Genomic DNA, 27190 nt, shown 5'->3' with positions numbered 1-27190 from the left:
AAAGCATGTTATGTGCTTGTACTGTATGTGATCCCTGACCAGGATTTCAATAGTATGTAGCTACATTTTCCGACAGCACACTGACTGTACTCTACGCTTTGGTGATATGGAATGTAGCATGCAGACGTAGCTCAATATGAGCCTCTCCGTGTGGAATTACCCCTTATAATGTCTTAACCTACCTGCAAAACTAAACAAGAAAGTGTTGCTGTTTACAATAGTCAACAGTTAGCTTCAATTATAATTTATGTACCTCTTAACTTCATAAGTACAGACAATCAAAAGATCAATTCTAAAGCTGGCTGTTTTAAAGAGATACATGAACTTTATAATGGCCACAGCTGTGGTTTACAGCTATTAGTACAAGGGATGGGAATAATTAGATTATATCGATATCAGTACTTCTTTTTGGCATCTATACTTATTCTCTAACTCTTATTGGTACTCCTTTAATTTTAACATGATTAAAATGTATAACGAGGTGCACCAGTGCTTAATGAACTCTTTATTTGTCCCTTTTTTTTCTCCGCAAAGTAATCAATAGCATTCTGTTAATTGTAGTTCACCGGGAGGAAGCATGTAAGAACTATGACTGAATGTCTCGCTTACACGTTGTTATTACAGGAAAAACAACCAGACTGTTGCTCCAGATGGAGGTTAATGTGTCGAGAGCAGGGACTTCATATAGGTGCACAGGTACTTAGTTGCTTAAAAAAAAACAGCTAACACATCAGATGTAAAGGCCCTGTCACACATATCCGTATGACAGAAACGTATGCCGGCGCATATGGAAATTTGTCGTCATTTGACATCTAACCTATTGATAGTGCATCACTTACTAATACAAAATGTATCAGACGAATACCCAACAAATGCATAACGTATACAAAATATCAGCAACACGCTGGTTTACATAGATATAAGGTAAGGTATAAGTAGTATTCGTTAAGAGCTCGCTGTGTTACGCGGGGGTGCGTTGTTGAACGCTGATGTTTTGAACATGTTCAAAATTACCGGACGTACCCGACGTGTGCTTCATAAGATATGCAGACGTTCGGTGACGTTAGACATACGTGAATACGGAATACGTACGTGAATACTTACCTACGTAAATATAGTACGTAAATACTTACCTACGTAAATATAGTACGTAAATCCCTATGTGAATACCTACGGGACTACGTTAGAGGAACGTTAGTTATAGGCTACGTCGGCTGACGGTGAATCCTACAGACAATTTATTGATAACGAGTGGATAACCTATTCCTACCCTATGTTAAGATGATGCCTGACGACGCAGTAACTTATTAAACGTGTTTCTACAGTACAGCTAGCTTCAACATTTTAGCCGTTCTCCAGCATCAGCATGACGTGAACCAAATGGCACTTTTCCAGCTCCGTTGGGCAGGCGCTCTGCGAGGTACGTGCTTGTGCACGATTGCTATGTGCATTCCTTCTTCATGCCCGTGTAACATTGTTATTTTCGTGCCGATGGCTGTTTTGTTCTCTCTGCTTTGTTTGTCAAGTCAACTATTTCAGTCAGTGCATTTCAGCTGCAGAGGGCCAACATATTTGACAGACTGCTGTGAGTAGAGCTGGAGCAGCGATACGTAACGTTCCTCTGACTTTTTGATGGCCACAATACTTGATTGTGATTTAAAGAAAGAAGAAACTCAGCTTTTTTGAGCACATTGTGGCGCAGTTGGGTCAGAGTTATAAGTCTAATGTTGAACTGTAATAAAACAAAAGGGTGAGACCCAAACTCAGTAGAGGCTGATTGAAGGGAGTAGGAAATTGTGTGCCAGGATCTTCAGCAGCAGGTCCTTTGTGGTGAAATTCTGCAGCTCCAGGAAAAAGTTCCACCTGATGGAAATAAATTGGGTGTGGGAGTCAGTGCTGAGCCGGAGTCTCTAAACACAGAACCATGTTCTAAATGGCTCAATTTAGCTTTTGTGGGAGCCAGGAAGCAGAGCAGGTCACTGCCCCACAACCCACCACAGTGAAAATCAATAGGTAGTTTCAAAACAAGGGGCCTTATTAAAACAGGTCCTTTTTCTGTGAGGTGTTTGGATGACACTGTCTCACAGAAGTCATTAAGCTCAGCTCAAACGGCTCACCATGTTTAAATTGTTGCAATCCCTTTTGACCCACACATCCCTTCTTGTTTTCTCCTATATCCTCTTTTTGATCCTGAAGATAGTGGGAGTACAATTACGATCTGGTGCAATTGTAGGATACCAGAGACTTTATAGACATGAGTTTTCCAGTGTATAGTGAGGACACAATAAGGGACACAAAACAAATCCAGCCACAATCAATATGAACAAACAGTACTTCCAAGAGGACATAAAACAACAACATGAACAGATTGATTTACAGTATCACAGATTATGCTGGGTTTATTTTTGATCCTTTTTTTTATCTTGTACATCCTTTTATTTTAGCCAATATAGATGTTTTCCATCACCTTCTCTCTCCCTCTTTTCATCTTTCTCTCTTCCTGTTATAAAGGTAACAGCCTCACCCTTTTAGAGCAGAGATGACCTTTTACATTTTATGTGTTAGATCTTAATGGCGCACAGTAAAGTCTCAAGGCCAGCAGCATTGCACAGCACTGTAGTAAAATCCTAATAATGTTGTTGACCCAAGGCCGCGTGCCCACACACTCATTTACCTCCTAGAAGGCTGTAACAACGGCTGCAGCAACAATGGCAAAACCCTGAACATTGGCAGTCATGAGTGTTCAAGAAGCAAATTACCTTTCTTGATAATTCTTAAAGTAGATTATTTGTATCACAGTTTTACTGCAGATTTATTTTTTTTACCTCTATTCTGAATTTATGATTCACTCCTGCAGGGAATGCATTTATAATTTATGGTTGTAACATTGTCGCTTGTTCCTGCTTCTGTTTTCTTTTGTGTTGACTGTAAATCAAAACAAGGAAAGAGACGCATCAAAGTGCCAAGCTAGTGCATTACATTACCTACACCCTAACACAAATATATGCAATGACAAATATGTGTGTTTACAGATAGAAATGCACATACCGTAGCTTCGGCTAAAGTTGTTTGTTGTTGCTGCTGAAGGTGCCTGATAAACCAAACAGATGTGCCTAAGCAGTTGCTGAGAGGTGCATTTTCATCAATATGTTGCCAGGAAAAAGATTTCAGCTCATTCCCAAAAAGGGGAAAAAGATGGTAAAAGTGAAGTGTCTTTGATGCAGCTGTTAAACAGTAACCACCTGCCAAACGGAAATGTGAAATCATTCAACTTTTATGCCAAAATATCAGCGGGCAGCTCTTCACTTGTTGTGGGTCAACACTGTGAAGGGAAGGGCAAGTTGTTACACAGAGAGAAATGGAGAGATGGTGCCAGAAACCAACTGGTGCTTAGCCTGGTTGATGTTTCAACAACAGAGAGTCATCCAGAGGATTCAGCATCTAATTGTATTAGTCCAGATGTGGCTGCTCATGTAGTTTTGCGGTAAAGCCAGATTTCTGTTTTGTCAAACTTTCTACACTAGTAATTTACTTTGCACTGCTCACACAACCTACAGTATTTGGGCCATTGACTCAAGCCAATTGAGACCCACAAATCCATTTTAATTTATTGATAAAGCAAATAATGAATTCATTATTAATTAATTCCTGTATATAACAGTCACAGTATGAGCATACAGTTTAAACTGATCCAGAAACAATGTTGGATACACTGCTCTCTCTTTACTGAACACATTTGAAATTTGACGTGAGAAATCTACAGCTGGTGGAAATGTGAATACACACATTGCTAGTAAAATGTAGAGTCAGTCCCTATAGTAAGTAGAACAAATGTTTGAGGCAGAATTTGTAATGTGGCTGGAATAAAAGAGAGTGAACAGTTCCTGTCTGCTGTAACAGCTTAGAAGTGAAGAAAGAGCTATTCTTGGAGGAAGAAACCATATGATACAGTGGGAGTTGAAAGTAAACCAGATTAGACAACAAAGGCAACTGAAAACAGTAATTTAGAGCTGAATTAAAATGGATTATGGAATGTGCCAAAATGCTCTTTGATGAGTTCTCACTACTTTGATGTTTACCATCTTCAGTCAATGTACAATATACAATATCTGTGAAAAATATCATCCTTGATGGATGTTAGATTTAAGCAGAAATGCAGTCTCACTAAGCTTCCCATTGTTTGCCCTCATTCTATCACCCTCTACTGTGCTCTGCCGCACAAATAAATTAGAGGAAAATGCAGCATTGCCTTTTTTTCGTGCCATTTTAGCATGTAAATGAGTAGTTTGACTACTATGCTTTGTTTCCTTTTCCAATTAGGCACCCTGTTTGCTGCATAAAACACCCATAGTTCTGCAATACCAGTCAGCACATGTTGTTTAACCTGTTGAGTTGTTTACAATAATTAAAATACAATAAAACCCCATAAATAAAGTGAAATTATGACTAACCATAAAGCATTTTAAGTACCAATGCAGCATTTCTGTATTGATAAGATCATGGATTTATAGGCTGCTATTTGAACAGCCTTTGTGTATTCATAGCTTTCAGATCCGTTTGGCCTAGTGTCTCAGTGCTGCCGGCAGTATTTGTAGCATGGTGAGTCTTGTTCAGTGCTCAGACTGGGCCTGTAATGGCTCTGTTGGGACAACGCAAAAAGTGCTTCTTCAGCGCTCATTAATGGTGCAAATTGAACAGGTCTCCTGGCCTACCTCTGTAATGAGTGTCTCCTCTTCTCTGGCCTTCACTCCCACCATCATCCTGCAGTCTATTGTTCACCTACAGTTAGGGTCAGAGCTGCCGAGCAGTAATTGTATCACTCTGACCCTCTTTTGGTTTTTATTTTGTCACAGGGACCTGCTCTTTATGGGTGCAGGCCATCCTTCAGGTTGTAAAAAACACATTGCCCCTCCTCCCATACCTAGGGACAAGGGTGCTGGCTGCCTGCTAGCGATCAATATGCCACTGTCGTTAACTGGATTTGTTGCTGGGGTGCTTGCTTATGAGGCAGCAATTAGTGTGAAGTGGCAAGGCCAGGGTACGAGGCCACGGCCATGCGAGGCTTGGCCCTGGGGGATGGAAATGTCAGGTGTATGGGCCCAGTTTCAATAGAGCCTGAAGAGACTGACGATCCATACTGTGTGTGTAATTCGTTCAGCCGAGGGGGATTAGAATCATTTGTGGGAGACGGTTAGCAAACATAGAAAGAGGTCACAGGTTATGAGTAGTGTGGAAACTTGCTAGCTGTGGAATCCACTTACATACCTCCATTGTTTTAGCACCAGATCAGTGGTTTAAGAGGAGCTTAGCCTGAATGATACAGCTGAGCAGCATGCCTCTTGTCATGTAGCAACTCAACTGTCATTTACAAATGATATCAATCTCTGGCTCAGTAAGGTGCTTCCACATACAGTATATCCTGAACGTTTACTAGAGTAGCTTTTAGACTTCCTTAAATGTCATCACCTGCTGCTTGTAGGCATTTACTGTGTTTCTGTTAGTGTGTGTGAGTTCATGCCTGAGAATAAATATAGGCCAGCCAGCGTGCTCGTGTCCAGTGTAAGGCCATCACTCAGCTCAGATTGGTGACATTGAGGCATTTATGGCGGTTGGGGTGCCCCGGGGCCCCCGGTGTCTGGACATTTTTCTCCCTCAAAAGGGTCATGGTGTCCCTGGTCGAGCCGTGGGACGGGGTGCTCTAATGTGTCATTTGGGATCGACTCTGACCTGAGGCTCTAAATCACTTTCCATTTTGGGGGGCAATCGAGTTTGAACCTCTGATGAGCGCTGGCTTCAATTGATTCTGTCGATAGCACTCAGCATACAGGGGCGGGGCTGTCTGTTTAAGTGGAATACCCCTCGATTTTAGAGTGCATGTGTTTTATTCAGTGCAGTGGTCTCAATCAGTCCACAAATAAGAGTTAAATGTAAACAACTGCTTTTGAGACAAACATCTACAATTCAGATTTCCCCTTTCATAACAACATGTGGTCAAGCTCCTGTGATAACCTTATATAGAATATTTTATATATATATATATATATATGAATGTGATCAAATGAAAGTGAGTATTTATTCATCATCCACAACCACAGCAAGTCATCCTGGGTAGTGGAGCTGGAGCTGTACACGACAACAGCGTACACCAAAGCGTGCGAAACATTTTAGTTTCTAGTAATAGGGGACAACAGATGTTCAAATTGTCCCAGGCCACAGGGTTACCAAATCCAAATATTGAGAGGAATGTTTTCCCCACTCCAAACACCTGACTGAAGGTGAGGAGCAAAGCAGACGATTTAAAGGAGGTGAGGGGGTAATATTGTTTTTCTAGTCATGATTACAGCAAGTTTACAGTGTACGGAGGGAGACGGGGAGATTGAAAAGGTTCCATAGGGATGAGAGAAGCGTTGAGAGGAGCCGTTTTAATTCTGGGCTCTGTTCCAAAAGTGAGTGCACAGTTGAGTGTGTAACGCGGTACTTATTTTGAGTGTAATCTTGACTGTGTGCAAATAAGAAGCTGCCTTTTAGCCGATAAAAGCTACGTTAGGAGTGTGGAGAGAAGGAAGTTAACAAAGTTGTATGTCCTGAGGAATACTTGAGGCACAAAATGTTACATTCTTTCCCATCCTCCATTACAGACCTCTGATTTGTTAGCTACTTTGTAAAGTGACTAATTCAATCATTTCTCTTTTCCATGACTGGGTGAGCGGCTTCTCTACACACCACAAGTCAGTTCCTATTCCTGATCCATACAGGGTGGACAGAAAGGAATGAGCACCTGTGCAATATAATGCCATTAAATATATTATGCAATTCAACACAAACAAACGCTGCCTTTAATAGAGCGACGCTACCTTTGTGCAATATAATGTTATTTCCATCGCTGAACATTTGCTACCTGATATCACGGAAAATAAATTGCATGACTTTCAGCAATTGGAGTCTAGCAATCCTTAAATACGGTTTATTGATCACACGCCACCGCCACAGAAGGAGGTTTAATTAAACTCTTATTTTTCGCTCACACACACACACACACACACACTCTGCTTCCTCTCACAAAGAAATAAGGAATATTTACAGCAGCTTATACAAGGAGATGTATCAATGATACTAAACAGGAATATCTGCCACATAATACGTAAAAACCTAATGGACAGATTCAATCATTTACTGTATAGGCTACAATAACACACAAGGCTTGAGACACAATATGTCAACACAACCAATTACAGACGGAAACTGTAAACGTTAGATATGCAAGCACATGTGTGCTAATGCAAGTGTGAGAATGCCCTTTCCAATATAATCTCATGCTCCTCTCATTAAAAACATATTTATTCGGTTACATAAACACTAGAATTGTAAGTATGCCGTGCGTATACTGCCTTTCACATGCGTTATATCATGTGAGAAACCCAACAGGTTAATAATGGAATGTATGATGACACAATGCGTCTCAGACATTTAAATGAGCTTTCTGTCTTGTAAAGTGTATTCTCCCCAACAAGACTTATAAATTAGTGCCTTGAGTGAGGACGCTCATGCCAAGTCTTCGGAAGACTTACTTTGCAATAAAGTTTTTAATGAGGGAAAAGGAAATGGCTGTGAATACATGGTGTTGATAGGCTAAATAAATCCATTTGTGTGTGTTACTTGAGTGTTTATAAGACCAACTGTGCCTTTTTATTTTACGAATTTCCAACAGGGGGTAATGAAAATAAATGACTTCCCATTTCAACGCAGACTGTCGTATAGAAGATTGACACAGTGGTTTCCCTCATGTCAAATATGAAACCAGTCTTATCAGTCTTTATAGTCTGGTCAGTTGTGCGGGACGGAGGGATTTACAACCCGGAGGAAACAGAGCCTGCTCACAGCCTAGCTAATGATGGCTGAAGCTGTGGGTCTGAGGAGGAGGAGGAGGAGGAGGAGGAGGACTGGAGAGAGGAAGGACAATGTCCTCCCCGATAAGGAGGTTGGACACTTGAGAAGCTCTTGCCCTCCCTTCCTCTTCTTCCCTCCCTTCTGACTCATCACGGCTCAAGTATTCACTTCTCACTCATTAGCGGCTGCTGCCCATCGCTTACTGGACGCAGCTGTTTACCCTGTTCTGTCATGACAATGACAAGCACCCTGTTATCAAGGTCTGCCCTAGGAGGGGGAAGAAGGACGGTTGAGAAGAGTTTCCACAGAGGCAGATTAAGCGGCTATGTTCAGGAAAAAGTAGGCCAGCTAATTAGCTACAGCTCTCAGGACCGCGGGAGTGGACTGTTTTTCACCTAGACAGGGAAATTCCATAAATGACAGGAATGTGGTTGAAGAAGAGGGGCTGGAATATTTAATAAGAGTGGGAGGAAAAGAGGTTGACATTAAGTAGAAAAAAATGGAGTAAGGAGACAGATTCTCCTGTCAAGTTTATTTTGGGTTCTCTGCAATTGAACTTATCTCACAGTGTACTTTATAGACTCTCTTGTGAGTTTGTTAGTGGCTTTTTGGAAATGTTTTTTTCATGGTAAAAGTGCTTATGTTACCACCTATTTAATGATTCTTCTCTAATACAATTATAACAGTATTTTATTTTAATGCAGCGTAATCATATTTCTTCATCTTCTGAGTGTGGTTGGCTAAAGAAGAATATACTCACTATTAAAATCTCAGTAAGATGATGTCATGTTTTTCTGCACACCAATCAGGGATTTAGTAATTAGTAACATTTGAATCCAAATGTTATAATGTTATGAGTCGTGGGGTTTCCATGTCGCTGTCAATCCAATGTGATACAAATATCTAAAGGATGTTGTTTTCCCAAACTTTGATTACTGCTTATTTTGTCTGACTATTTAATGGAGAAATACAACGTTTTCAGGGACTTTAAGATTTTCCTCTAGAAATTAGAAACCTAGAAATGTTTTTGTTTAATTTTTACTAATTTGTAATCACGGGTATGTGCTCTACTGTGTCCCATATAATTGCCTCATAGTTACTGCACATTCCTTTTGCTAACAAAATCACATACTGATAACTTATTCAGCTTGGCATGAAAGGGGGAGACAAGAACGGGAAAAGACAGAGCTGAACTTTATGTGAAAAGCAAGAATTCCTATACCGTAATCCCCAGTTTCTTTTACATTTGATAGGGTGCCCCTATCTCACTTCCTGTACCTTTCAGTGGACACAGAGAAAGACGGGGCGATGCATTACATACAGAGTTTATGTCCTGCTGAAAGAAGCCTCTCTCCACATCAAGCTCAGGTGTCGTGTCTCCCATACTTCCAGATTCCTTCTTCAGCCCCTCCGAGGGAGTATCACAGGGTACCGAATTTAACATGTGTCACACTGACGTACATTAAATGTTTTATTGCCCTGAATAAACCCAGATCTGCTGTGTTATGTCTCCAAAAAACGTGGGTTCTTATAAGTTTGTCTCTATTCTGTATCATATTAAAGCCACTGCTGTATATAGCAGTGGCAGTCGAAGCTGCTGAGGCTCTGCCAACACTTTGAGTTTATTCGTGTTCAGCCTGCCACAGACTTTAATCCTTTCTCAGTAGCCAATATAACCTTTTTCTGAGTGGTGTGATTTGCATTGTTGGACAATGCATCATAGTGAGGCGTTTGTCTCTTTTTCAGCATAATGTGATATGGGGTTGTGTGTATTAAAGAGTGGAAGTAGAGGAGGGAAACAGAGGTATCTAATTCATCTGATTCATGGACTCTTTGACATGTTGGAACTGGATCTGTAAAACTTGCTAAATAAGAAAGTAATATTTCAACGAATGTTGAAGCCCGCGTGTAGTGATGTGTTTATGAGTTATGAGTGTGTGTGTGTGTGTGTGTGTGTGTGTGTGTGTGTGTGTGTGTGTGTGTGTGTGTGTGTGTGTGTGTTTGTGTTTGTGTATCTCTGACGCTGTATTGTGTAGAAATGATCGTGTCAGTGTGCGCGCGCCTATGTGGGTGTTATTGCCGAGGATAGTGCGGGGCAGAGCACAGCTTAATATCTATGTTTGACATAGAGGCCCATTAATAAGGGCCTGATCCGAGCCCAGTGACAGGACTGCTGACAGAGGAGGATCATGGGGAAGAATCATGCCCTGCTGAGGGAGCCTGGGCTGCAGGTAGACCCATTCTGCCTTCCCCAGGTGTCATTACGGATGCTGGGGAGGGAGCGGAGGAGGGAGGGCCTCGACTGACATCTACATTAATCACCCCTCTACACATCAGCCCCCCTCCGCACACCGCCTCCCCCCACCTCCAGCTCCTAATCATCCCCACACAGAGACCCAAACCCAGTAAGGGGATACTCAGCCATGAAAGATATCCAACTAAGAGCTCCCCAAATACCACTCTGATCTGATCATGAGTGATGTTGCTACCTGAACCTCTGACCTGGCGCACAATTAAAAACACTTTCCTCTTTCTCCCCTAGACACATACATACAGACAGATGCAGCTTTGCTGAAACTACACGTTCTGTCACTGTCTGCGTTTGATTCATAGTTTGCATTTGAATTGCACCTTAGTTACAAGCAATTAAAATGCAGGAAATGTTTCTGCTGGAATGTCTCTCCAAACCCCCAGAGTGGGTGCTGCTGTTGTACACACTCCTGATTTTCTCGTAGATATGACACTCTCCATTTGGGGACCCCTATTGATCGTCAGCTGTGATTTAATCTATAAAAGAATAAAAAAACAACAACAGTGGAGCACTTTATGTTCACATTGCTTCACTATAAACAGAGCCTTAATCGTTTTACAGGAAACATTAGAGGATGGTGTTATTAAACGTGCATCACTTAAGATATTAAAGTGATCACATCAATCCTTAATAAAATGCTTGAAGTTCATCTTTCTTATAGCAAGCTTGTATGTTAATAGAAGACATTATTAATGTCATTTTGCCACAAAAGTGTTTGGGAGTAAACTTGACCGGTTAAAGAGAAGTGGACGAGGATGGATGTGGGTCACGCCAAACAACCTTCTTAATGAATGACTCCACCCAGTAAATCATCAATGAGCAGATGTTCTGAGGACAATAATGGGAAATTATCTGATTGATTATTAGTTTTGATTCGGTTACAGACACATCATTGCAGAAAAACGTGACAGTAACGGTGGCATGATTAGTTTAGGTTAAAACAAATGATCCATTTCAGCATCTGTTGGTAAACTCAAATGGTCTTTGCTGGGATGGGAAAAAAAGGTGGGGTTGCATGCAAGTGTTTCTCTCCATGTTTATAATATCTTTGCTTTCATCTGTGTTGATGCAGCCATTCCAAACCACTGCTCTTGCTATGTTTTCCCCTCAGTGACGTGACGTCACACTTATTTGTGTGTGTGGTAACGCCTCATTTGCATGCTCTCAGTTTTTTAAATGAAAAACGAATCAACCCAGAGGAGCTTGTTTGTCAGTAATAATATGAATGTCACCCTAATAAAAGAAATCCATGATGTTCTTCCTCTAGTGGAATGAAACATAAGCTCATACTATATTGTCCATGAGTATTATCAGTCCATGGCTTAGCCCCACCATCTCATTTCTATGTAACATGCCTTTCCCTGAGTAAACACAGCCTCCAGTTCAAATACATCCACATTCAGCTGGTATTTAGAAAACCTGGGAAATATCACTGCCTCCTTTACAGATACAGTGATTGAAAGTGGGGAATAAAAAAACAGTGCTTGAGGGAGAATTATACTCTACTTACTTTTCCATCAATGAAGCCAAACACTCCATTGTTTATGTTTGAAGCATGCTTTTCTTCTTAGTAAATTACCTTTCTCCAATCTCCTTCTTTTCTCTCTCTTTCATTCGCCTTGAACCGTCAGCAACACTGATGACACAATACATTTCTGTGTGTGTGTGTGTGTGTGTGTGTGTGTGTGTGTGTGTGTGTGTGTGTGTGTGTGTGTGTGTGTGTGTGTGTGTGTGTGTGTGTGTGTGTGTGTGTGTGTGTGTGTGGTTGTGGTTGCACACATCTGGTAGAATATGGAGGCACTGAGAAGACAGCATTTGCATGCAGCTCACAAACATATTAAAATATGAAGACAAATCACTGTGTCTGGCCGGCTGACAGCGCAGCCTGCAATGGGAGCAGGCTAGTAAACTTACAACATGTTGCAGTTCCCAGTAAGGCTTTAATAGGGCAGGCTCGAACATGCAGCTTGACAAACAAACGGAAGAAGAAGAAAAAACCCATGAACAGTCAAAGCTATTATTAAAGGCAATAGAAGTGGTTCCCTTTGCCGAATCCATCCTGTTAAGGCTCTGTAGTTTGCATTGGGAGAGTGTGGTTTTCACAGACACCTTCAGGGAACATACTGTGAGTTTTGAGGGCTTTGTTCTGCTGACTTTGATGTAAATCATAAAATGGTAAATACGAGCCTTTAGGTTGTGCTCCTGCTAGTGGTGTGTCTGCTCAGGTAAAAACTAAGGGGCCACTTTGTTAGATTGATCCTACATATCTTTATATGTTAATTTAAAGTTGCACACACCTACATTATTGGTATTATGTGAGATATTTAGATAAAATAATACTCTACTACAATATTAACTTAATGATTTTATATTGTGTTACATACCACTTGAAGTGAAATTAGCCTTATGTATGTTTTATTTAGTTTGAGCTTTACTGGTGTGGTATTTATAAATCAATGACTTTTTATCAAATCTGCTTAATATTACTACTGAAATGCATCATTCATGTGATGGAACAATGATGTTACATACATTTATATCGGGGCTACATGTGCTGTCTCCTCTTTTCATACCACTTGATGTGCAGTATTAAAATGCCTGGTGCCAAGACGACTGCTATAACTGACACCAGTAGGGGGAGCTCACAGCTCATAGCTCACTGTATAATACGCCTAGTGAGACAACATGAATAGGGTTGCTGGGCAGTAGACCAGACCACATACACCCCCCTCCCCCCCCATCTCTGAACCTCAACTTACCTTTGGTCCTTAATGCTGTGCCAAAAAATATTACCTAAATGTGTCCATAATTAAAAATGGGATTGTAGTGATGCTGTATTCTGTCTTTGTCTGCATACTTTGCCCTGAGAAAGACATATGTATGCAGAGAGGCCACCTCTTCCCTCATCTTCATGCAGGGCTCGGTCAATCAGTCATTGATTTCTGACAGAGATCATATTTACTATTCTGCTTCAATATCTCAATACGTTAACATCCATGTACTATTCAGCACCTTCTTTCTCGCATCATTAATATGCCTATACAAAGTCTATTGATTAGTACTTTTAACATATTCTGAAATTGCGAGTTACATTTTTTGAATCACACTGTCTGCATTATTTTATTTTTCCAAACATGTTTTTCCATAATAAAAAGCTAGTCTTGTTTGAACACATATGCTACCTGTTGGCTGTGTTTTTGCACAATTTCCCCACTAAAACTGTAGTAAGTGAGATGGTTAGAATATCTGGATATGTCCAGATAAGAATATTACTCAGTGTAGTGTTTACATTGTGGTAAATATTGCTTTTATGTGAAGTTATACATGATATATAAACTCAAGTAAACAGTCATAATATGTGAGTTTATGTAGGTTCATCCTCCACTCCAACACAACTCTGCTTAAAATGATTCTCTTACCAGTAGTACAAAGCGTTACTAGCCTAGTCTTCATTTATTCTTAACTACAGACATATTTAGACTGAGATCCAAGCTCTCCTGGACTTTTCCCTTCATATACTTCTCTCTTCCCTTCTCACTGCTGTTTCCCCGGACCGATCCGTGTCTCGTGTGTTCGGTGTGGTGTGCTGCGGGCTGTGCCGGCTGCGCAATGACCGTGCGCTCCTAGCGGCAGCGCTGTTGAAATCAAAACGCAGAGAGAGAGAAAGAGAGAAGGAGGATGTTAGACTGACTTGTAGGACGAGTGTATACTTACAGCGCGTTATCCCAGGCTAAGCACATGGGTCTTTTGGGAGCTGGTTCCCGTTGTAAAACAACTTTTTGGGAATGCATGAGAGTTAGCGGCTGGTTTCCAGTCAGAGTCTCAGCTGAGCCATGTGTTGAACTGTGGAGACATCGCTGAAGATTTGAAAGGTGCCAGAGACGCGTCCCAAGGAGCCGAGGACCTGCGGAGAAGTGCCCAGCCTGCGTTTGTATTCCAGGGTGGACTTACTGAAGCCTACAGTTCCCCTCTCACAGGCTCTGTGGGCTTCAGCTTGTCTAGTGGGTCATCTTGGAGAAATAACAGATATTGCGCATGAACTCACGGGGCAAGCGGGGATAATACTCTTAAAACCGAGAGTTTGGTTTCAAGGCTTGGTGGATATGAACACCCCGAGCAGCTCCGGGTGACACACTGTGAAATGGATCCTCTCAATTTTTGGACATTGAAACTGGCTTTTGTCAGTAACTAGGACCTCCTCATAACTCGCAGAAACACGGAGTAGACTTGCCTGTCATTTCGGACATATTTGTCTGCAGTGAAATCGAGGATTTGCGCGCCCGCCGTGGATGTTTAATATGCTAGTATGGGTCCGCTAGTGTTCATCCTTGTTGGCGGATTACTGTATTTTCAAGTTGATGGTAAGTTGCCTAACATGTGTTGTTGTGTAAAACTTCTTCTTATGGGTATATTCATATTTAGTTATGCTTTTTGCTTTGCGCAAACCTTTCCAGACACTGCCATTGGCACTCCACCCTTTAATCTTTACTCAGTTTTGATTAGTAAGTAATGTTGTAAATGTATGTTGTTGGACTCATGATTTGCAGGGAAGAAAATTAATTTCATTAATTCACCGACTTTTGAATATTAAACTTTTAAGTAGGCAACTGTACAGTAGAAAACACTGTTGCTAAATAGGCTGACCTTATGGAGTTGTGATTTCAATTTATTTTGCATCATCATTGCATATTTCTTTTATTCATAAAATTCACATTAATACAAGAACAAGCAGGTGAATTTAACAGAAAACTCTTCCACCCAATGCAGCTAATGGTTGCCTCTCAGAAGGTTACAATTAGGGCAAGGATGAGCTGATTTGTTCTTCTTGTGCAACAGAGAAGAAGCAGCAGCAGTACGTTCTAATAAGTATATATCATTGAATTAGGTGCATATATTTTGATAAAATAGGACCAGTTAGAAAAAGAGTTTCCAGTGTGTCTATGTTTTCTCTCTGTTAGACTCAGTGAGTGTAAAGCAAAGCTCTCTATGGATAATGCTCAGGTTCTGTTACAGTGGCTACAGGTTATCACTCTAATGCGCAGGTGGACAGTATTTTGTTAACTAATTATTTAATTATGGCAAACAAACCCCAAATATTTTTGTTTATTCAGATGGTACACATGAAAGACAGAAGTAGTGTAAACCAACAGAAAGTAGTCAGACCTGTGGGTGGAAGTGCCTCTGCCTTGGAGTGGATGGTACTGCTGTGGTCATTTCCCTTTAGGACTTCAGTGCTGCGATTGAGCACTATAGTGTAAACCGGTTTAAATCCACGATGGGAAAGTGCTCCACTTTATTATTCCCATTTGTTTGATTAAACTTTAATAATGATGCAAATGAGATTGATAATATTTAATTTCTGCAGCCAAAAAGCTTCAGCCCTCTTCGTCCTATCTGCCGCAGAGTCAGCATCTTGTCTTTATGATTTTACGAGGTTTCTTGGGATTCACTGGCCTACAAGAGAACTGGTTTAATGGAGGAATTAAAACAGCCTCGGCTGCAGAGTTAATGTGATGACTCACATCAATCATCAAAATAGAAGGGCTGAGGTGACGGAAATGGCGATTGGGATTGGTCCAACCTGTGACTGGTGGAATGATGGGGGGGGGGGGGGGGGGATTAAGATGTATTGCTTTTAAAAAACATAAACCTGAAGTCTGATTGAATTTTAGTGCTAGTAGAATGGGACACACCTTTTCACACTTGTCACACACACACACACACACACACACACACACACACACACACACACAAAGGGCTTGTGATCATAGAATGAGGAAATGATACTCCTAACGAAACACCTACTGGGACATTTATATCAGCACTAGGTTGTAAGTGATGATTCACAAATGTGTTTGCTTTGTATTGTTTGTTCAACTTAGCAGTACGTAAAGCTGAGTTTTTGTTGTCAATGAATGCAAGCGCCTGCAAGTCCCCATTTTTCCTTTTCTTTCACCTGTCAAGTCCCGCTTTTGTTCTTCACAGCTGCGAGCTTTACTTCTCCTGCCTTCTGTAGTTAGCCCCCTTTCTGCCTACATTTAAAGCTTTTTTGTTTCTTTTACCTTTTTTTGGTGTCTTTCACTCTGAGCAGCCAAACCCACTGGTTGCTAAGCAGTGGCCGATGGCATTGCTAGCAGGGAGAGGGTGCACATCTCCCCGGGAGCAGTGGATCTTCCTAATCATTTGCCTGTCACCCTCTTCCCCCCTCTTCCTTGCTCTCCCCCTCCCACCCCGGCAGAACTCACCCATCACCCAGCCCTTTTCAGAGGTAATCTGAGGGTCCTTGGAGAGGGAGGAGCTTCCTCTAAGAGTCCACTTAGGCAGACAAAAAGGTCTGGAGTTGTATTCACTAGGCAGCATAGCCAACAAAGCCAAGCCTTGTGAATGGCGTCAGTCACTGTTTAGTGTGCTGTGATTAATACTGCTAGTGTGTAGGAGAGGAGAGAAAAGGTGAGATGGAGAGAGAATAGAGGGAGTGTGTGTTGTTGCCAGGGTTAGAAGAGATTGTGCCTCTGAAAACAGGGTTACCACACTTTAAGAATAAGATTGATTGCAGTTGAAGATATTTTCCAGGAATACATCAGTCACCAGCTGCCTGGTTATCTCTTAAACTCCACCGTGCTGCTTTTGAAGCTGGATTAGAACATGCTTTGCATAGTGGACATGCACTTGTGACCTTTTTGCTATTCTGAGACCTCCTGCATGCTTGTGTCTGATGTAGGAGCCGGTGACATGACGTCCATCCATGGTGACACACTCAGAGGTGCTGAAATACGGTCTTCAATCTGTCTAAGAGGCTATGGAGACGGCCACTTGGGGTCTTTGGTGGCCTAGACATGCACAGCTCTCTATCTGCCAGCAGGTCTGTGGTTTGAGTAATGCTGAGTCAAGAGAAACTCAAGTCCAGAGAGTGGTTGTGTATGTGTTAGGGGAAGTAGGAGGGGAAGTAGGAGGGGAGGGAGAGCCAGAATGAGTGTGATCAAATACAAACATTAAGAGAAGGGTTGTTTAACAACACAATATTTTAAAGGGAAATGGAAAGTATGAGGCTTTATTACAAAAGCGCACTGGAGACTAACAGCTCTGTTGATGGTCTTGATTGAATGAGAGAGGTTTAAAGTACCACCCTATAATGGAAAGTAATCCCAGATTAAAATAGTCTAGGTGAATGATGAGGCAGGATGAGGTCATTGTGTAAGAGCCATTGCAATGTCTCGGCCCAAATGTGATTGTTCTGCTTGAGTTGGCAGCGTTTAGGCAGCGTTATTGTAATTGCGGATCATTTGCTGGAATAGGGCTGCTGTAATGACGAACCTTCATATGAAATCTAGAGGAAGCTCCCCTCGACTGTCTCCCACGGTCTCATCACTGTCAAGGAAGCCGCTTTCCAGTGCATCAACGTGCACTGCTGTTTATTCTCTGATTTACATCAAAATCGAGTGGAGAATAAAGACAAACGTGGTGATCATGAGAGGAAGTGAATGAACAGGGAACAAAGAATGAGGTGAACACTTGTCCAAAGAAAATCAGCTCTCAGGCTGTTGTGCGCGTGTGTGAGTGATAAGTGTTACTTGACCAGTGACGAGGGCCTGTCAACTCCTATGATATTTTAACAGCCAAGTCTGGCTACTCTGTGGATCACGTTTCAGCAGCCATCACTCCACACATTCAGGGTAGAAGAGAATAGACTTTGAGCTCAGCATTCTTCTTTTAAGTACAAAGTACTGCTCTGTGATCACTCAAATAAAACAGGAATCACAGCTGTTTCTGGCATCACGCTGGTTAATGCCTTTTACATTTTCACAGTGCAGAAGCGGGAGAGAAAATGTCAGCGTCAGAGAATGCACATGGCTGATTTTGCTGTAAGATCAGCAGAATGCAGGGGAAGTAATACCACTTTCCCCTGTTTTACCTTTGCTTTATTAAGCTTCAGCCAAGCATACTGGTGACATTTACAGAGCAGAAAAAATGCTTAATGCCTTGACGCTTTTGCCTAGAGAAACAAAGAGCAAAAGTGTGAACGATTACAACGGGAATACATAAAGGTGTACTGTTAACAGGTAGGCGGCAGGAAAAGATAACTATCTTTCCTCACATGATTTATACTTCCAAACTTCCTCAGACCTATTTTGTTCACGAGTTCTCTCTTTCTCAAACACACACACACACACACACACACACACACACACACACACACACACACACCATCTATCGTTGGCATTGTCCATGAGGGTGGAATTCAAACAGTGAGGGGGTTGTTGTACACCTGTGTGTGGAGTTAGGGATAGGGGTGGAGTGATATGATGAATTGAGCATGCTGACTATGAATTAAAGCAAGCAGTCAGGGCCTTCACCTGTCTCACACACCTGCACTTACAGAATACACACCTGTGCCTACCCTTCTGTGCCCCAAGACACAGATATAATCCTTGCTCTACTCTCTCACTGCCTCCCAAACAGCCGATTAAGGAAGGCCAACAGACAGAAAGAGACGTGGATATAATTACTGTTATAATCCCTGGTGATAAGATGATAGTGGAGGAACCTTTATTGATCAATGGCAAATACCCAGCCAGCGGTTTACGATACAAACGGCCTCTGTGTACGACAGATTACTGAATCGCAGCGTGGATGTGATGAGCATTCTTATCTCCACAAAACTCGATTATCTTAAGAGCATGCCAACATGCAGACCTAAAGTCAGAGTACAATACAAGCATGCAATGCCTTAAACTGGCTGGAAGAGACAGCATGGGTTTTTTTTATCAGTCTTTTCATGTTGCATACTGCACTGAAAACATTGTGTTTGGGGAAGCATCTAATTACTCTGTATCCCGTTGCCCTCTCTGATTGGCTGTCTCACAGCAACCCTCAGATGGATGGGAGGGATGTCAAGGTTGAATGACTCACAGAAGTACATACAACTATGGAACTATACATACACACACACACTCTAAACACACATAGACATACTGCATTACTGGCAGACATGAAGGCACTGTGGTCGCACAGAGCATTTATTTTGCATACAGTAAATGAATGCACATGAGTTGAATGAAAAAAAGCCTTTGGCACGTACTGTATTAATTCAACTCACTGTTTAATTTATATTTCTAGTCTTATCACACACCGTCTAGCTTTTCTTCGTTGTGTTTTCACTCAGTGACACACCTTCATTGTCAAGAGTTTGTGTGACAGTTGTACCTGAGCTGAGTGTCTTGAAGATGAGGTCAGGCCCGGTGATAAAAATGCATGAGCTGTCTCTCAATGTGAGATGTGCGAAGATGGACAGCCAGAGCATGACACTCCAGCGCACATCAGTCACACACAGCAGTTGTCCAGCGCAGCTTTAATGCCGCTCAGAGAGGTGTAGCCAGTGAATAAGTGTCTCGTTCCACCATCACCATCCTGGGCTTGGTCTATTGATGACCCAGCCATGACAGCTTGGTACCTTTTCTTCCCAAATTGGGAATCTAACCCCATAGAAGTGCATAGACTCCAAACTATACACAATAACTTACCACACCTGTGTTTTAGTGTGGAAACTATAGTAAGCTGGAGGTTTTCCGAGGGGACTGACTGATACTACCCAGCATGTCAACATATATAGCACTGTATGACAACATGTGAGCATTGATAAATTCATATTGTTTTGGGCATTTTCTGGATTTGAAATACTGAATAATGCTATTATTTTGCCTTTGAATGATGTGCTGTCACTATTCTTGGGGTCTCTCTGCTATAAAAGTCATTATTATATAATAATAATAATAATAATAATTAGACATAATGTTCCCCAGCAATGCATTTCTAAATAACCTAGTTGCAATCAGTGTCTCTCTGTGCTAATACATACTGTAATATACTTAATTATGGTAAAAAAAAAAAAAAAAGCCAAGCAGGCTGATTTACCATCATTCTCATTTGGAAGATCACATGAAATCATACATATTCATTTAATAAGTAATAAGGCCTGCACTGTAAGTCAGTGCTGTGGGAACATGTTCTTGTTGTGTCTCCTCTGCAGCTGCAACATGGCACCACATTGCTTTGTAAACCGAGCCACCATGACCGTGAGTTGATTTACTGTATATAATGGCTCCTGGTGAGACTGGCTTTGTGGTTGAAGTCTCAGTGTGGAACGTGGCACGGGCCAAGTGTCACAACCATTGCGGCGGGTAGGAAGAAAGCCTTAATCGCATCCTTGAACGTTTGAACTCTCCACTTCCACTTCCAGGACGGTGATGATTTTTCTGCAGGGCTGCTCACAGGCATTTGTCATATAGAGGCCCGGTAACACCCAGCCAGTGGTAGAATTATTAAACGTATTGGGTGTGTGAATGTGTTTGTGAGCACTATTAATAACCATCAAAGCCCATTGTTTTTTTGTGTTAGCATGGATTTATGGGCATGAGTAAATTGAATGAGTCCTCCATCCACTTACTGCACGCACTCTTGACCCTGTCGCCCTAAGCCAGACCAGATGAAGTGTCCCATGAAATAGAAATTTAATAAATCTCATCTTGACTTGGTATGCTGCACCTTAAAACAACACACACACAATAAGCTATAAGGGCCATTTCATTACCTCACTCTGCTCTCCGAGTCCATCACTTGGATATTGTGTGGTTACAATTCCTCATGTCCACACGATTTGGGTCTGGAGTGGCTGGAGGTGCGTGACTGCCCTCTTTGACATGCAGGGACACAGCAATGTGTTCACTACAGGTCAGCACCCGCGGCACACCTCCAAATATCCCCTCATCTCTCAGCACAGTGTATCATGGACACCTGAAGGCCTTCTCCTCCACCCTCCCATCCCCTTCTACTTCATTTCTAAAGCAATAAAGCACATATTTATTTTTGCCCCATTCAATCTGCTGGGGCAGCTCAGCAATGCAGGTAAAGAGATTACAATGCTTGAGGGAGAATCAAGTGATGCCATTCATTTCATTGCACTTCAGTAGGAACTGTTTAGAGCACCCTATGATTGAAAGAAGGGAATTAATGTGATAATTTGCGCCCGGCTGTGTCTACATTCACATTCACACCACACACAGGGAGAGATATATATCTTGAGAACACAGCTGCTTGTTTATCTAATTATATAGCACATTTACAGAGATTACAGTGTCCAAAGAATATTGTGCTCTACTGCCATAGTTTTCTGCTGGACTGCAGCAAGTGGACAGGAAGTTAACTCCCCCTCTAGAGTAGTTGACGAGGAATGGGAGACTGTTAATCATGTAACTCACCTCTTTAATTCTTACTACCCTTTGTGGGGTTTGAATCGTTGATTGACGAGCACACATCTTCAGTATCAAGGCTACGGGTGCAAAGAAGAGGCAGGCAAGAAAATGGCTGCTCAGAAAGATGTGCAGGAGAAGACAGAGGGCTACAGAAGGCGGGGTGGTGCAGCGAGCTACATGCTTGACTGACCCTGGCATCGGAAATCATTTAATCTGCATCACACAGTTTAGTGTCCCTACCAGTAGCCTTGGCAGTCCCACAGAGCTGGTGCTATACTCCTTACACTAATCAGCCCGTATATAAAAAGCAAGCATTATCAACGCATTGCACCTCACCATAAAGAGGTCTAAACTGGTTTTGTGTCGTTCTCCTTTTACTCCTGCAGCCTACTATTTCAAGTCAGCAATCTCAGCTCTTCTGTGACAGGCCATCTGCTGGAAAAACAAATATAACATCATCCTTTCGGTTCATGGCTACTGATAGTCGAATGAAGAGTCAGATTGAGAGTACTGAGAGACAAACAAACAAGGTGGAAACTGCTTGAAATGCACAAATCAGCCTTTCGCAGCAAAATCAGATATTCAGTTTCCCACAGTAATCTATTTATATATTCCATCTGCATGGGGTAGAGAGGGCAAATACACAGATGCAGAGTCAATGCGACCCCACCACATCACTGCCCAAAATACACTCAAAGTGGAATTCTATCTGATATTTGTTAGAGGCGAGCATGGATGCAGTGAGAGGTTAGGAGCAGCTCCTAGAATTACCCTTGTATATGCTTTCAGAGTATAGATCTTAGCAGGAGAAAGGAGGAGGGGGGGGGGGGGGGGCAGTATGCAGAGCACTGAGGTGGAACAGAGTCCATCATGATCTTGCTTGCCAGCTATAGCTCAAACTCCCTCCCTGTCTTGCAACTGAAGAAGAATCTGCTCATCACCTGTGAACACCTTTCACTGTCTGTGTTTTCACTCTGATGATTTTCGCTGTACATTCCTTTGGCAGTGAGCTGGGTTTGACTCCGGTACATACAGCAGGTTGTCTTTAGTGACACCGAGATGAGCTGTATGTCTGGTATTGGGGCATAGTGGAGCTCATGTGCTGTGACGCCGCTGACAGCCTGCCGTAAAGAAGATGAATCTGGGGTGCAGAACGGGCTGCTTACAAGTGACACGGCAGGCCAGTGCTGAGGCGAGGACAGCCAGTAACATCATTCTATCGCCACCCCCAGTTTCCCCCATGCCGCTGTCTCACATTTCCCTTATGACATGACGGATATGACTTTGTCACCATCGCAGCGAGGGAAGGATGGGGATAGGGTGCAAGTGGAGGAGACAGAACGATATTGGGAGGGAGAGGCAGATATAAATAGAGAGAAAGAGATGGAGTGGGAGGTTGAGGAGAAGTGGAGAGAGCCAGAAGTGGGGGGGCAGGAGGATAATATATTTCAGAATGGACAACATGGATGTAATGCATTATTCATTCCTTCTTAAATTTCTTTGAGGTTGTCGTTTTTTCTTTTTTTTCACAGTTTTATCTTCACTCAGTTCTCAGGGTGTAAGCACTTTCTGCCTCCGCCATTTCAGTATCCACATTTCAGTGTTAGTGCGTCTTGGCCTGGACCTTAGGTTTCATGTTTGATGTTTTATGGAGCCTCAGTGACTTGAACTTTTTGCCGTGGTCCGAGGTTGCCGTTGGTTACCTGTGATCAGCGCACGCGTCTGTTGGCAGAATAACTAATATCTCTTTGGGGAGCCCTTCCTTTTATGCTCTGGTTGAGACTGGTGTGGGTATTGATTTGGTTGGTGGGCTAGAATTTCTCCTGGGAGCTAATAAAAATAATTACAAAAAAAATCATGAAAGGCCTGACCTTCTGTTGCACACATGAATAAATATGTGACAAAGATAATAGAAAAGAGCTCTTCTATGTGTGTGGTCAGTGGAATATCAGCGTGTAGAAGCTTTTATCACGTGGCGTTTTTATCCTTTTAACAAATGTATCCTATTTTTGTTTAACTGTTAAACTTTTATATGTCTTTAGTTATGTCTCAATGATGTGATATGTTATTTGGAGTGAGAAATAATGCTGTAAAACTTCACATTTCTTGGATAGCTGCATTACAAAACTGCATCCGATTGCAGTGAAGCTGACATAAGAAGACTGAAAGAAAAAGGCAGAAAATAATCATCTTTTGGTTCAATAATCCCTCCCTGATCTTATTCTTAGTCTGTGTGCTTGTTTGTTTGTTCTCTGGTTCCTGCTCTCCTCCAGGAGAGGATGACTGCACAGCAGTGGTGAAAAGTAATGGTGGTGTTATTGCAGACAGGGGGAAACACAGCATTTTGATTGGAGCGTGCGCCCTGAGACCCAGTGAAGTGCACTCGCCTCAGCTCAGAGAGCACTTGATTGCACAGCACCAATGATCGCATTAAAAGGGCAACAGAAAGCCCGTTTACCGTAAAGAGAGTGAGAAAGGGGGCCCAATAGGAAGCTGAAAATTGACTTTCACTTCTGTTACGAGCTCGGTCTGATGGCGGGGCTGTGGGGATATATATATATGGTGTATTTTATTTGATCTTCGTGGACATGCTGGAGCCACATGTGGGCCAGTTTAAAAAGAAAAACACAAACACACATGAAGGTACAAACATTTTAGTTTTTGAAAGTGAAGCTTGCTCAGCAACCTGCGAGGTTCACATGTTGACGTTATCCAGTATTAAGATTGATGTGCCTCTTTTAAAACATATTCCATGGCATATGGATGTGCTTTTAACCTTTTCTACCTCTACTCCTGACTACCGCCACACTCCAGTGTCCAGGAAGGACACTGACCTGTCACGTCTGGCCTTCTGTAAACTCGGCTCAGCTTTTTCTGGCAGTGAAAGGACAATTGTAGAGGCATCTGCTGTTTTCATTTCTACCGGAAAGAGGAGAGCAGATGGAGACTCAAGGTTTAAGTGATTAGAAGGCAGTAGATTGGAATACAAATTGGATTTAAAGAAATTAGACTGATATAAATCGAATGGAGTCGCCGCAGTTTAGTGCTGTGCATGCGCATTGGCCTTAGTGGAAAGCCACCGCAGGGCCTGTGGATTATAAGGGAAGCAGATGCTTCAATGAGATAAGAATAAATGTGCATTTGACACTCCAACTGAGAGAGATGGGGGTCTCCATGTCTCTCCTTTATCTTGCCCTTCATTTATCAATGTCACAGTGTTAATTACTGCTTCATTTATTAGGTCACTTACTGCCAGAATACAAACGTGCCCCTCTGCCCCTGTGCTGACTGGGAAACTGACTGCTTGCTACTATTACCTACAACTGGTGAAAAAGATTTGGATGGTTGGTTGGTATGGTTACCAGCATACTGTAGGTTTTTGTTTTTACTACCAATAGTACATCTTCAGTTTTTTACATGACACCAATGGGATTAGATCCTGCACTCGGGGATCAGGATATCCCCCCCCCCCCCCCCAGACTACAAACCTCTGTCTCTGGCCCCACTTAGAGGACGACACCAGGCCTGATCACTAATCAATGACAGGGAAATGGAGGGAATTAGCCCAAATTAGTAAGAAGAGAGAACAGACTACCTCCTGTTCAGGGGTCAATATGCCACTGTGTGATGCCTGATCCCTGCTAAGACAAATGGTGGACTGGTGCACATTTACGCAGAGTGTGTGTGTGTGTGTGCGCGTGTGCGTGCATTTCTGTGTGCACACACAGATTCTTTGAAGTGTATTTTGTGCTGATAAGCAGAAAAGAGCGTGTCTCGGTTTCCCCTGGGAGATTCAAGTTTAAGAGCTGGTGGAACATGTGCAAACCCAGGCAAACAAAGAGCTGGAGCCACCACTGTGTTGCCTTCATTCCATGTTGAAATTAGCCCTTACATAAGCACAAAGGCTTATGTGGTACACTACTCTTCTGTGCAGCAGGCATCGTCCTATTACCCCGATGCACTGCCCCGGGGAAGGGCACAGTCATCAACGCAGCTCAATAACATGTACACCTGCAACAACTAATTTTAAGACAAAGAGCCCAGCACTCTACTTAATTCAACACTGACTGGTTAACATTTAGCTGCCAACTGAATCAGAGTTATTGGCGGGGTATTGAATGTGGTTCAAAAGAAAGAGGATAAAGGAAAAGCTGTTGGAAAAGTTTTCCTTTTCCCCCATTCCCTTTACTGTGCCTTCAATTGTTTGATGCTGTATCAAACTCTTTGATTGTTGCATGGATCCCCAGGGCCTCTGTGATGTAAATGTGTGTGTGTGGCCTTCAGCATCTTATCTCCATGGTTAAGACCTGGGTCACAGACACACAGAGGACTCTGACTTGGGGACCATTATCTTAGCTGCCAGACTCCCAGTGCTCACCCACTGCAAGCCCTAGTAAAAAGGAGTGGGCCAAGGTTTTCAGCCACAGGGGATTAGCATTTGATATGGAGTCTGGACCCCGGCATTCATATTCACATCACACGTACACTTCTACAACAGTGGACTCAACAGTTTTACTTGTTTGCACCCCACTGAAAGCCAAATATATACTTTGTGTGTGTGTGTGTACAGTTCAGATGTAAGCTGACTGTATGCTACATTCACTGTTCACCAGTGGGTCCAATTACCCACAAGCCCTTGCATATAGGGTTGAGGAGCAGATGGCTGCTTTTTGATCGGCTTGAAATGGTGATTAAAGGGTCCAATGTCCAGTGTTGTACATGCGTCTAACCCAAGATTGCTTTAGTTTGAGTCATCCATCTATTTTCCACTCCGTGTCCAGTTCTGCGTAGCGATGGCAGCAAGCTAAGGAAAATAGCTCAGATGTGCTTCTCCCGGCAATCTTGAATCTGGTACCTGGTAGTCTCAGTCTTCTGATGAAAATGTAGATAACAGTTATTCCATCTTTTTTATTCCTTCACATATTGTCTCATTTTCAGTGGGATTGTAGCAATTTGAAGTGACTCCATGGAGACGATATATACTGTATGTCCTGAACCTTAAAAGACAACTAGTGAGAAACCCAAGATGTTGCTTAGTAGTTAGTAGTTTCATTACTAAAACTTATTAAATACAATTCTCAAAAGAAGACAATTTGGACTTCAGTGAAAGCTGAAATACATGTCTTCATAGTTTTCTTTACAAATATTTGTATAAATGTAGTTATTATATATATTATAATAGTTTTTCTTTGTCATGGGAATAAAAGGTCGGCAACAAACATTTTTCATTGATAAAATTAACACTCCATCTGAGCCACATCCTGTAGCTCCTTCTCCTTCCCCAGCTGGGTGGGATATGTAATCTCCTACTTTTAGTTGTGTTTATTAATTCAACCCCTACATTTTTCCTATTTTTCAATTGTTGTACCTGCTAGCCAATATGCTACTGGATTTGACTTAGGAAGGCCATTTTATATTGAATTGTCAAACTGAAACGATGCTAAAAGTCTTCAAGCTGTTCTTCTATAATTAATTACATCTCTTTTTTTCTGCTCCAGGATCCCGTCTGCGCCAGGAGGACTCCCCACCCCGGATTGTGGAGCACCCCTCTGACCTGATTGTCTCCAAAGGGGAGCCTGCCACTCTCAACTGTAAAGCTGAAGGGCGGCCAACCCCGACAGTAGAGTGGTACAAGGATGGAGAGCGGGTGGAAACGGACAAAGATGACCCACGTTCTCACCGCATGCTGCTGCCCAGTGGCTCGCTTTTCTTCCTTCGCATCGTTCATGGACGACGGAGCAAG

The 27190-nt window shown here is 42.3% G+C and overlaps 1 protein-coding gene across 5 annotated transcripts in view; it reads left to right on the top strand.

Annotated features, from left to right (window-relative positions):
• The window catches only part of robo2 (roundabout, axon guidance receptor, homolog 2 (Drosophila)), a 260316-nt gene that overhangs the window by 88978 nt on the left and 144148 nt on the right, over positions 1–27190 (top strand). For 4 of the 5 annotated variants that reach the window (XM_029446206.1, XM_029446205.1, XM_029446204.1 and 1 more), the window contains exon 2: positions 26946–27190. This exon is cut by the window's right edge and continues 82 nt beyond it. In XM_029446206.1, the coding sequence (XP_029302066.1) occupies positions 26946–27190 (245 nt within the window). Of the gene's footprint in view, positions 1–13866; positions 14560–26945 lie in introns of those variants that run through there. The other variant, XM_029446202.1, reaches the window with a different exon arrangement.

Source organism: Cottoperca gobio, chromosome 13 (genome assembly GCF_900634415.1).
Source record: "Cottoperca gobio chromosome 13, fCotGob3.1, whole genome shotgun sequence".
NCBI lineage: Eukaryota > Metazoa > Chordata > Actinopteri > Perciformes > Bovichtidae > Cottoperca > Cottoperca gobio.
This window is presented reverse-complemented; position numbering and strand designations above follow the sequence as displayed.